At 47.9% G+C, this 12,553-nt stretch overlaps 1 protein-coding gene across 1 annotated transcript; it reads right to left on the bottom strand.

Annotated features, from left to right (window-relative positions):
* Window positions 1-329: 329 nt before the first annotated feature.
* On the bottom strand, window positions 330-10,482 carry IZUMO2 (IZUMO family member 2). Its single transcript, XM_030194958.1, has 7 exons — window positions 10,293-10,482; window positions 7,789-7,863; window positions 5,930-6,016; window positions 4,403-4,423; window positions 3,270-3,350; window positions 1,567-1,690; window positions 330-459 (listed from the first exon to the last, which is right to left on the bottom strand). The coding sequence occupies exons 1-7, from the start codon at window positions 10,480-10,482 to the stop codon at window positions 330-332; spliced, it is 708 nt and encodes a 235-aa protein (XP_030050818.1).
* Window positions 10,483-12,553: the final 2,071 nt, after the last annotated feature.

Genomic DNA, 12,553 nt, shown 5'->3' with positions numbered 1-12,553 from the left:
TGATTAAAAATGAACCTTGAATTCTATTAAAAGAAGTAGTTTGTGATATAACTCGGGGACTCTAAGAGAGCTCAGGTGTCAGTGAGACAGGGGCTGGGGTTAGAAGAAAGGTCCAAGGAAGAGCCTGGACTTTAATCAGGATGTGCACTGTTTAATCTCTGGCCTATGTGATTTTATTAACATCAAATTACAATCCAGGGAAAGAACAGTCCTGCTTCTGTCACCAGAGGAGAATTTGTCCACTCTTGACGTTGCACTCTTGAGGGCTGCATCCCTCCTGCTCCGTCCGTTTCTCTTGCTTTATTCCACGTACTGGTCCCCGTCAATGCCTATTTGGTATCCTTGCCCCTCTCCTTACAAACCTGGGGCAGCTTGTCCAATTTCTTCTCCGTGGTGTTTGTCACCCCTCGCTGGCTCGTGCCCCCTAGAATCTTTAAATTTCTCTTGTGCGTGAGAGCCCTGGAGGAAAAGCGAGAGAAAGACAGAATAAGTCCCCTTCCAGAAGAGCTTACTGTTTAGAAGGGTATTTAAAGACACGGGAGAAAGAGATTATCGTTTTATAGACTTTCAAAGCACATATCTCCACCCTATACATCTAAAGATCTCTATAATGGAGTCTCAAAGCTCCCACCCAAAAGTTATATCTGCTCCGCAGCAGGTACAGCTCTATCTTCCAGATTCTATAAATGGCGTGCAATTGTGCATTATCCTCCCCCCATGGGACGTTATGGATTTTTGTATTAAATGATAACACATTTTTGGAAGCATAAGTACATAGTATTGCCACACTGGGACAGACCAAAGGTCCATCAAGCCCAGCATCCTGTTTCCAACAGTGGTCAATCCAGGTCACAAATACCTGGCAAGATCCCAAAAAAGTACAAAACATTTTATGCTGCTTATCCCAGAAATAAGCAGTGGATTTTCTCCAAGTCCAATTTAATAATGGCAGATTTTTTTAAAACCCTGTTAAGCTAATTGCCTTTACCACATTCTTTGGCAACAAATTCCAGAGTTTAATTACACATTGAGTGAAGAAAAATGTTATCCGATTCGTTTTAAATTTACTATTTTGTAGCTTAATCACAAGCCCTGGTATTTTTGGAAAGAGTAAATAAGCAATTCACATCTACCCATTCCACTCCACTCATTATTTTATACACGTCTATCATATCTCCCCTCAGCCGTCTCTTCTCCAAGCTGAAGAGCCCTAGATGCTTCAGCCTTTCCTCATAGGGAAGTTGGTTAAAAGTTGACCAATCTAGGCCTGCTCTCCTCTCTATCTCTGGGCAAGTCACTTAACCCTCCACTGCCCTAGGTCCAAAATAAGTACCTGTATATAATACAGAGACAGCTTTGATTGTAACCACAGAAAGGTGGTATATCAAGTCCCAGACCTCATCCCATCTCATTTAAGGCACCTCGTAGTCACATAAACAGGTTTTGAACTTGCGTTGGCTTCTGATAGCTCTTCTGCTTATGTTCTTTGTGCTGCAGAGCCTATTCAACCCGTTCTTGTTTTTAAATAATAAACACACAATTCAGGGACACGAGGATGCCACTTACATGGTGAGAAGCACCAGGAAGGTGATGATGCCCATGGCACTCACGGTGATCAAGCCCCTGCGGGCCAGGTTGGCTGCCTCTGCCTTCTGGTTAAACCTGAGCGTGATCCTCTCCTGGGTATCCACTGGGTTCGGACAAAGAAAGAAAGGACATGGGTCAGACGAGGAATGCTAGACAGTCTTGCTCTATCTTAGTGGGATATTAAGGCACCTGGCCCCAAAATCACATACACCAGGGTCCCACATTCGTAGAAAGTGACAGAAGCGGGAATTAGGGTTGAGGTATAGAACATAAAGTGACTTATCGCCCTCCCTCAGAGGGAATCCTGTTTAGATCTGCTCTTTACCTCCCTTTCTAGCTCCTGGCTTCTTGTAGACTCTAAGCTCTCTGGGGAAGGCATATTATAGAGTTACCGAGCTCAAACGTGCTTGGAAAAAAATAATTCCAGTTTCCTCTGCTGAGGAACCCTTGAATTTTGCACTAGATGGGATCCCAGTCAGATCAGCCCAAGGATATCTGACATCCTAGGCAACCTTTAAATGTGCACTCCCCTACCTGAGGGCGGCTCCAGGCCCTCTACCCTTACTCCCTTTACACGTACCATCTCCCCTTCCCTGCACCCCCCCCCCCCCCCCCGTGATGTCCAGCATCTCTCTCCTTCTTTATTCCTTCCCCACATGGTATACAGCATCTCCCTGCTTCCCTATTTCCTCTGCCATGATGTACAGCATCTTCATCCTTCCTTATTTCCCCCCCCCCCCCATCATGTCCAGCATCTCTCTTCTTCCCTCTTCTCCCTTGTGGTTCTCTTTCCTTCCCTATCCCCCCTCCCGTGGTGTCCAGCATCTCCCCAAGGTGTTCAGTGGCTTCTCTTCCCTTCCTTACCTCCTCCACACTGTCACTGGCATGTCATTCAGCTTGCTGACACAACATAGCAAGACTTGAGCATCTGCTCAAGGCCTACTGGGTCCCGCCTCTTCTGAAATAGCAAGTTCGGAGGCAATGGGACCCGTTGGTGTCACCGCAGAGGTGGTAAAAGAGGGAAGGGAAGCAAAGTTGCAGAACACCATTGGGGGGAAGATAGGACATGTTGAACGTAGACATCTTGATTGTCATGACTATGCCACTCTAGGCACATACCTACTCCACCTGATAGAGGTTCAGCTCGGATCTTGGAGTCATGCCTGATTGTTCTCTCCAGGGTGCAACCTTCAGCTACTCCATAGAGAGAACTTCAGCTGTTCTATGGTCCCTACTCCCAATCAAGTGAGAGAAGGAGGGAGAAAACCCTGGAGCAGCAGGGGGAGGGGATGAAACAGGAATCTTGCTGTAGGGATCTGATAGTTTGAAACATCTGGAGGGTGGGGAGGGGGAGAAGGGTACAGCCGGGATGGATGAATGAGAACCACCTCTGACTCTTGAATCTTTGGGGCATTTCCCATAACCCTGAGCTTCACAGAGAGTGAAGGCGGAACGAGATGCATATTATTCACTTATGAGCCAAACACAGGCCACCCAGCATCCTTCTGCCCCCAATTTCTCCCAGAACTGATTCAGCAATGGCATCCGTACATGTCCCCCACTTTCAATATCTCCATCATGCCTCCTTTTCACCTGAAAGGGAGCAGGGTCACAAAAGAGAGACCCCGAAGGAAACTCCCAAACCGCTCCCAAACTCCGCTAGGACAGAAAATGGTTCTTACCGAAACAGTGGCGTTTGGACAGACACTTGGGTTTCACCATCTTGCATTTAGTACAGTCAAAGACCTTACGGACCAGATGCCCTGCAGAGAGGAGAGGACGAGCCAAGTGTGTGTCTGATACCAGGAAACACATCTTCCAGAAGAGGGACTGAGCGCAATGGTGGACGTGGTGCATCACCCATAGGGGGTGATTCTCCAAAAGCTGTCTAAAGTGTGTGCGCTAAGCGTGAATTGTATAATTAGTAGTGTATTTCTGCAGTTATATTTCTAACTTTAGGTGCTAGCTGAGTGGCAGGTGTAAATGGTCAGGTCTAACTGCTATTAGTTGCTTGTGCTTATGTCTGTGTCAGTCTCACTGTAGCTGCCGGGACCTCCCGCGGGAAGTCTCAGCAGCCATTTTAAATCAGCAGCGGCATCGGCCAGGAAAGAGCAGGGATCTTTCCTGTCTCCGAAGAGGCCACTAACCCCAGGGCTTGTTAGGGTAGGCCCAGGGAGGGCCTACTGACGCTCAAGGGGCCAGGTTGGTGGGGGGACTTGTCTTCCTCAAGGGTGGGGATGGGAGTGTGCTCGGTTGAGCAGTTGGGCCTACGGGCAGTTGGGAGAGGGGACAAAGAGTTTTGGTTTCAGTCGCAAATGCACTGGCAAACCCAAACCCAGATTTCAGGTTTGTTTTGGTGATGAATCCAAAACCGAAACTAAAATTTGGTTGGCCTCTAAAAAGAATTACACAGTAAAGTTATAAAATATGAACTATGGCCGGTTACGCACATGACTTCAAATTAGCACCAATGAACTAAGATCAATTAGTGCCTAATTTAACGTAACTGGCTGTTTGCTCTAACCTGCGTCCGCTGTTTTACTGTTACAGACTGTATGCGAGAGCCTCACAGCCTGGGTCTGGGGGTCTCCCCACCCCTATTGGTCCCACTTTGGAGGCCTTAACACAGATTATACTGGGCTGCCCAGAAAAGGGCTTGGTCCAAATTGTGTCTCTCTCCCTGAACCCTGGCCAAGGCGATTGGTCTGGCTCAGGACACACTCCCGGTCCAAGGGGGAATGACCTCGCCACAGCCAGGCTGAGCTTGCGCAGAGGGGGCCATTCCTAGGTGAGTCATGGAAAATGCTGTACTTACGGCAAATTTCTTTGGAACACGCTGAAAAGGAAGAAAAAAAAAGATGTTTCAGAACCAAGTTTTGACCTCAATCAGCGGAAATTAAAAGAGCAAGGGGAGAATGAGATAGCGGGACGGTTGATCCTACAGAGCCAGAGGGACGGAGGCAGCCCGGCTAACTGCCGCAGGCGGTGGTGAGACCGGATATCCATGGCCGGGGCTATTCCAGTGACTGGCACTGAATATCCGGTGTATTTTTTGGCCGGTTTAAAGTTAAAGTTGAAACCAGTCAAAGATAGGCCTGAATATTTGCGGATATCCGGTTAAGCCGCTATTTAACCGATCAGGAGCTGTTTCTGGATGGTTAAATAGCGCTGAATATTGGAGTGGGGGGGGGGGGGGAAGGGATACAGAGACAGAGAGAGGAGGGCAGGGACATGGGTGGTTTCGGTCATAAAGAAATGGCTTTCTTCAATCTTCGCCGCTAACGGGGAAATACAGAATGGTAATTCTCAAGAGCTTGTCTAAAATCAGGCTCCCTAAGCAGAATAGGCGCTAGGTAAGCAGCTGCTGGTATTCTGTAACTGACGAGCGTCAGTGCTGGACAAGCCCCTGACCTGCCCAGGCTCCTCCCAGGTCACACCCCCTTCCAATTGTGCACTATGGAAACTGTCCGCACATTTTGTAGAATCCCAGTTTAGGGCAGTTACGTGCGTAATGGCTAATGAATGCCAATTAACAGCAATTATAACCAACTATTGCTCATTAACATCAGTTAAGAGCTCATTATTAAGTTAAGTTACGCACTTGACTGCCAGTACTCTATAACTTGTGCGCACAACTTTTTGGAATCGGGTAGAGGGGCATAAAAAGGAGAAATTGCACCAAAGCTTGAGAAGCGGTACCACCATTGCCATCCCGAGCTCCGACCACAGCGACGGCCGTAACCTTGAGGCAGTCTTGCCGCTGGCCAACCGTGCAAAGTTCCAAACGGCGTTCCCCATGCTGCCGAGAAGAAATGGATGGGACCAGCCGACAGAGAAGCAGAGAGGAGCTGGAGGTAGGGAGAGACAGCCGGAGCACCAGACAAGCTGATGGAGAAGAGGTGGAGGTAGGGAGAGACCCAGAGAAGGAGAAAAGCTGATAGAGAAGTAGGGAGAGACCCCCAGAGGAGGAGAAAAGCTGAGATAAAACCAGAGAGGAGGTGGAGGTAGGGGGAGACTCAGAGGAGGAGAAAAGCTGACATAAATCCTGAGAGGAGGTGGAGGTAGGGGGAGACCCAGAGGAGAAGAAAAACTGAGATAAAACCCGAGAGGAGGTGGAGGTGGAGGGAGACCCAGAGGAGGAGAAAAGCTGACATAAAACCCAAGAGAAGATGAAGGTAGGGGGAGACCCAGAGGAGGAGAAAAGCTGAGATAAAACCAGAGAGGAGGTGGAGGAAAGGGGGAGACATTGTGAAGGGCTGGAGACTCCCTGGAAAGATGGAGAGAGACGCAGCCACTTGGGTGATAGTGAATAGGAGGCTAGGTGGGACAGTTCAATGCCTACCCTTGTTGTGATAGTCCTTCAGCGGGGTCTTCATCTTAAGGGTAATGTTTTGCCTGTATTCTACCAAGGCATCCAGCAAAGCTTGGTCTGAAAAATGCACAACACAGGTGTCGAGAATGTACAGCTCCATGTCTGAAGGGACAAGCTGAGCCAGTTCTGGGTTTACTCCATTGCATGCTGGGACCTTTTAGTTCAGATTTCTGTATTGCATTCCTTAAGAAAAGCAAGACTAGAAGTCCCAGCATGCACTTGGGTACACCCAGGACTGGCACAGTTTGTCCCCTTCCCTCTGAATGGGGAACTCATTGGTAACATTGCCCATGTACATGTTCCAGTATGATTTCACCTTTTCTTTATTTATTAGGATTTATTTACTGCCTTTTTGAAGGAATTCATTCAAGACAGTGTACAGTAAGAATAAACATGAGCAGTAGACAATTACAGCAGTAAAAATATTCAAACAACAATACAAAGTATGGCATAGTATACTACTTACAATGTCAACACGATACGTAATAGAATGGCTTAGGGAGTTAGAAAATAAGGTGACTAATTTAAAGAAAGGTTCACATGAGGTCAGAGAGGTGATTAAATATTATCTCAGCTAGGGTAGGAGTGGGTAAACATGTCCCACTGCAGTCACTCCTTGTGTGTGTTTATGTGAGTGAGACTCAGTGGCGTTCCTAGGGGGGGGGCGGTGGGTGCAGTCCGCCCTGGGTGCACGTCGCTGGGGGGGGGGGGGGGGTGCCGCGCGCCTGTCTGCTCCACTCGTTCCGTGCTCCCTCTGCCCCGGAACAGGTTACTTCCTGTTCTGGGGCAGAGGGAGCATGGAACGAACAAAGCCGACAGGCGCATGGCACCCTCCCCCCCCAGCAGGTAAAAATGCACCCGGGGGGGTGTCGTTTTGCCGTGGGGGGGGAGAGGTGTCATTTCGCCGGGGGGGGGGGGGGCGCTGCACCCGGGGTGGGGGGGGGGCGCATTGGCGATCCGCCCCAGGTGTCAGCCGCTCTAGGAACGCCACTGGTGAGACTAACACATTAGTTACTTCTTCCATTAAAAGCCTGGTTGAACAGCCTTACCAGAGCCTTCTGCCCCACCTTCTCGTTCTCTCCAAACTTCTGTGTTGCATGGGATCTGGCATGCAAGATTCTCTGCTTTAGGAGCATTGATAGTGGAGGAACTCATTGCTCCTACACTTCCAGCCTCTCCCAGCAGCAGGCGCTGTAGGGGATGGTGCAGGAGCACTGGGTATGGGGGAGATCCTAGGTCCTGTAGTCCCAGCCTCTCCCAACAGGAGGCACTGTAGAGAATGATGGGGATCACTGTTCAGCATGTGACTGTCAAATCCAGAAGTAGGGGTGGAGCAAGAAGACCCTTGCAACCAAATGGATCATATAGGAATTATTTATTAGGCACCACTCATGTATTCGACCCAACATGGGGCCATGTTTTGGCACTCGTCTGCCTCAGGGGGTCACTCTCTTAACAGGGGACAGATTGATAATGAGTAGGTGCAAGATGGAAACAATGGAATACCGAAATCGCTGCAATGCTGTAGCGTCTGCAAAGATGCCGTCAAACCCGCCAACATAGCATGCGACTGTAACATTCTCTGCAGGATACTGATGCGATTTTACCATTGCTTCCTCCAGATCATGGCATCTGGTTTACTGGTGATTTCCTGGCCAGACCCAACCCTGCTTACCTTCCGAAATGGGCCAGGTTCAGGCTATTGCAGAGTGATGTTTCTGGTTGTGAGGGGGGAGAAGAAGTGCCCCAGTTCTGAGATCTCTACGTAGCTCACATAAAGTCAGTATAGCTCTTGTCAGTGCTGTGTACTCTTTCATCCCTCCTCTTACCTGTTAGATGACTGTTCTGCATCAGAGCGGTTGTATGTTTGATCTCTTCCACCAGCTGGTTGTAATCTTCAATTTCTGTGGGATAAGGGGAGAAGGGATGCCAGCTGTGAATTGTCGGACATCCTCAAGAGAAGAGCAGAGGGATTGCAACGGGGGGGGGGGGGGGGGGGGGGCGCTTGCTTGTGTACCTTTACCAGTCAGAGGTTTAACTAGGGATGGGTGAGGACATCTGGAGACCAATTCAAACACCTTTCCATCCAGGGGAGCTGGAGATAGTTTAAATGGCAGCAGAACATACCCTTAAAGATGAGCATTAATGGAATTAGAGAATGGGACTGGGAGGGTGAGTCAAGGAGCACAACTTGAACTCCAGCTTGCCTGCTTCTCAAACCTCTAGGGCAGAGGTTCTCAATCCAGTCCTCAGTATACACCCAGCTGGACAGATTTTCAGGATACCCACAATAACTATGCACGAGAGAGATTTGCATACAATTGAGATACTATCTCGTGCATATTTATTGCAGGTATGCTGAAAACTTGAGTGGCTGAATGAGTCCCAAGTATGCAAATTTATCTTGTACATATTCATCATGAATATCTTGAAATCCTGACTGGGTGTGTCCTGAGTATGCAAATCTCTCTCATGCATATTCATTGTGGGTATCCTGAAAACTAGCTGTACAGTCCATCCAGTCTGCCCAACAAGATAAACTCATTTTACATGGTCTGCGATACTTTATACCTGAGTTTGATTTGTCCTTCCATTTTCAGGGTACAGACTGTAGAAGTCTGCCCAGCACTGGTCTTGAAATTTCCATATCTATTCAGTCATGATCAGGGCGCAGACTGTAGAAGTCTGTCCAGCACTGATTTCGTTTCCCAATTACCGGCGTCGCCACCCAATCTCCGCTATGATTCCGTGGATCCATTCCTTCTAAACAGGATTCCTTTGTATTTATCCCATGCACGTTTGAATTCCATTACCATTTTCACCTTCACCAACTCCCGTCTTGGAAATGTGTTTTAATGATTGTGTATGTCATTTTTGTAATCCAAGAACGTAGGATTGTGCAGAATAGAAATCTGGATAAATAAAGTTCATTGTTTGTGCTATGGGAAGGAGGAGAGTGAAGGTGTCCCCTGGACCTCTTGCTTACAGTTCTCTCCGTGTGTAGGGCTGGTAAAGGCTGAAGAATTAGGAGAAACATTTGCAGTTGAGACAGAGCTTCCCAAAAGGACTCTCCCAGGTGCGAAACTAGAAGAGGTTTCCACCCTGGTGGGTGAGAAAATGGAGTTGGTGAAGGAGTCTACACTGAATCCAAGGTATAACATGGAAGAGTGAGGATTCCCCTATTTACCAAGCTTAAGGAGTGGCTTAAGAACTATGTTTTACTTAGAGCCTCAGGCACAAACTCAAGTCCAGGGTTCTTAGATAGCAAATATTTTAAGTTAAGCTTTCCATGCCCTGGCCTGACTGTAAATAAACCTGGAATCACTATTCAAAGTGATTTAACTTGGCAGGAGAGGCTCCAGGACGGTTATATCACTTATGCAGGATTATCTGCTGCTATTCAGTGGCACCAACGCTTAACCGGTTAGTACATATAAGCACATAAGAATTGCCATATTGGGACAGACTGAAGGTCCATCCAGCCCAGCATCCTGCTTCCAACAGTGGCCAATCCAGGTCGCAAGTACCTGGCAGAAACCCAAATCGTGGCAACATTCCATGTTATCAATCCCAGGGCAAGCAGTGGCTTCCCCCATCTCTGTCTCAATAGCAGACTATAGACTTTTCTTCCAGGAACTTGTCCAAACCTTTTTAAAACCCAGATATGCTAACCACTGTTTCTACATCCTCTGGGAAAGAGTTCCAGAGCTTAACTATTCTTTGAGTGAAAATATTTATTTGTTTTAAAAATATTTCCATGTAACTTCCTTGAGTGTCCCCTTGTCTTTGTACTTTTGGAACGAGTAAAAAATCGATTTAATTCTACATCACTCAGAATTTTGGTAGACCTCAATCATATCTCCCCTCATCCTTCTCTTTTCCAAGCTGAAGAGCCCTAACTTCTTTAGCCTTTCCTCAAAGGAGAAGAGTTCCATCCTCTTTATCATTTCGGTCGCTCTTCTTTGAACTTTTTCTAATTCTGCTATATTTTTTTGAGATACGGAAACCAGAACTGAACGCAACACTCATTGGGTGGCACCTTCAACCTCAAGCTGTGAATCACTGTGTTACGTAAAATCATTCCCTTCGGAAGTCTGAGCCCTGGATGCACCTATCCTCCCCCCATCAGAGTATGCACATGGAGGTGGAGTGGGTAGGTGAAGTGATAGAGACTCATTCCACCACCCAGCCTAAAGAGCTCAGCCAAGTGCAGTGGAGGTTACCCTTGGTTTTAGCCCTATCTTGCTATGGACAAGGTCTCCAGAAATCCCAGACACACTTTCTGAAATCTCTGCCTTGGCTGTAGTGTGGGAACGACTGTCCTGCCACTTACCCATCTTCCCGGTGAAGTGAGTGACAGCATAGTCAATGAAGAAAGGACCCTCCATGCCCACAAGGAGTTGTTCGGCTCTCCCCTTCAGGGCTGTATCCTTGATTTTCCGTGGAACCAGCTCTTGACGCAGTACGGAGAAGCCATTACTGGCGTCTTTGGTGCACTGCACACAGCCAAAAGCCCGAGGCATTGGACAGACCAGGAGAAGGAGACAGGCGGTGACAGTGCAGCACTTTGGCAAAGTCATTTGAGGGCTAGGTGGATCGCCCAAACCTCAGGCAAGCTCATGGATAAGGAAGAAAAAGATGTAGGTGTGTCCATGGGGAGAAGGTGCTCAATTATGTCATCACAGGATGACCTCATAAGGAAAGGATGAAGACTCTGAAGGTAATCAGTGTTGGGTCACAACGTATGGTCACCAGACCAACCTGCCAGGTCTACTGATGGTGTTTATAGGGCTCTCCCTTCTTGCCTCTAAAGGGAACTGAACAGAAAAACAAGCCCTTCTAGCAAAGGAAAAACACTTTACAGTTCAGTTTTTTCTCTTTTATAATAATGCTAAAACTTATTAGAGTAAATAAATGGTTGTTAACTTATTAGGATGAGATCTCTTGACCCAGTTTAGTATTAACATTGATTTTACACCTTCGGTGCCCTCCTTGCTTGCATTGTCATTGAGACATTTTTTTCTCTAAGTCACAAGACATTTTTAATGCATTCCCATTAGAAGGGCATGATGAAGTATGAGCTACAGAAAATAACCCATATGGGAATGCTACCTCTGTGAAGAAGGTAATAATAGAGTTAAAAGATCCAGGAGAAGGTCCTAAAAGATCACAATACCCTCTTAGCCAAGATGCTATTAAAGGCATAGCTCCTGAGATTCAGCGATTACTAGCCCATGGAATAATTGAGATTAGCAATTCGTCCTATAACACGCCCTTATTGCCTGAGGCAAAAAGGTGAAACTAAGTGGAGGATTGTACATGATTTGAGAGATTTTAATGAATTGGTTGAGTCAGAATACCCTAATGTAGAAAACCCAGCTACAATTTTACAATCTGCTACTCTGGGAAAATATCATACAATGGACAAAGACCATTTTACAGGTCAGATCCCTGCAGGAGCCCCTTCTGAGTACATTTCTTTTCAACTGGATTGTTCTCCTATTGACTGGAGTGGGCAACACCAGTTCCATCCAAGAGTATGCTGGGATTTTCTGGTCCATCACCGAATGCTTTAGAGGGGAGCTGTCACTTCTTTAAGTTTCAACGTCTTGGGTGGCACCGAAATGGAATCTAGTCTTCCCCCTCCTTCCTCATCAAAGTGCTTAGGCTCAACTGCATTTCTGGTACAGGTTGTTCGGTTAGTACATCACTGCACACAAGGAGCTCGGCCACAGGGAGGCAGAAGCGAGCATTCCTCTCAAGGGATCTGCCGGTGCCCCTTGAAATTAGAGTGCTTTGCACCCCCTCTCCCCCCCCCCCCAGATGTGTTTTACAGCAGTGTTTCCTAAGTCGGTCCTGGAGTACCCCCTTGCCAGTGAGGTTTTCAGGATATCCACAATGTGCCTCAATTGTATGCAAATATCTTCATGTATATTGATGGTGGATATCCTGAAAACCTGACTGGCAAGGCAGGGGGTACTCCAGGACCGACTTGGGGAAACACTGGTTTACACCATCTCTGTGTTGAATGCTTATGACCTTGATTGGAGAACAGCGGTTCTTGTCACAGTTACTGCACAACTTTGAACATCCTAACCATGGATTAGTCTGGAGTTCAGGCCCCCTGTCCCTCCAGCCTGGTTTATATAAGATATGTGCACACAGGAACAAATGGCTTATGGTTACCAGCAGAGGCGTAGGCAGACCTAGCGGTGGGAGGGGGCCACAGCCCGAGGTGGGGGGGGGCACATTTTAGTCTGCCACTCCGCCTTGCCCCCCCCCCACTGCCTCGCTGCTCCCCCCGCCGCCCTGCTGCACCCCACTGTAGCAAATACCTTTGCCACCGGGGGTTCCCCAACCCCCGCCAGCTAAACCCTTCTCCAGCGCCAGTGTCCAGCGCCGCCATACTCCCTGCCCTGCTCTCTCTTCCACACGTCCTGCATGCTCAGTTTCACTTAAAGGAGTGTGCAGGATGTGAAGAGGAAGAGAGAGCAGGGCAGGCAATGCAGTGGCGCCGGAGACCGGCGCTAAACAAGGCTTCAGCTGGCGGGGGGTTGGGGTCCCCTGCCAGCAAAACCAGAGGCCCGGACAAAA

This window comes from Microcaecilia unicolor, chromosome 3, assembly GCF_901765095.1.
Source record: "Microcaecilia unicolor chromosome 3, aMicUni1.1, whole genome shotgun sequence".
Taxonomy (NCBI): Eukaryota; Metazoa; Chordata; class Amphibia; order Gymnophiona; family Siphonopidae; genus Microcaecilia; species Microcaecilia unicolor.
The sequence above is the reverse complement of the archived record's forward strand: the minus strand, read 5'-3'. Positions and strand labels throughout refer to the sequence as shown.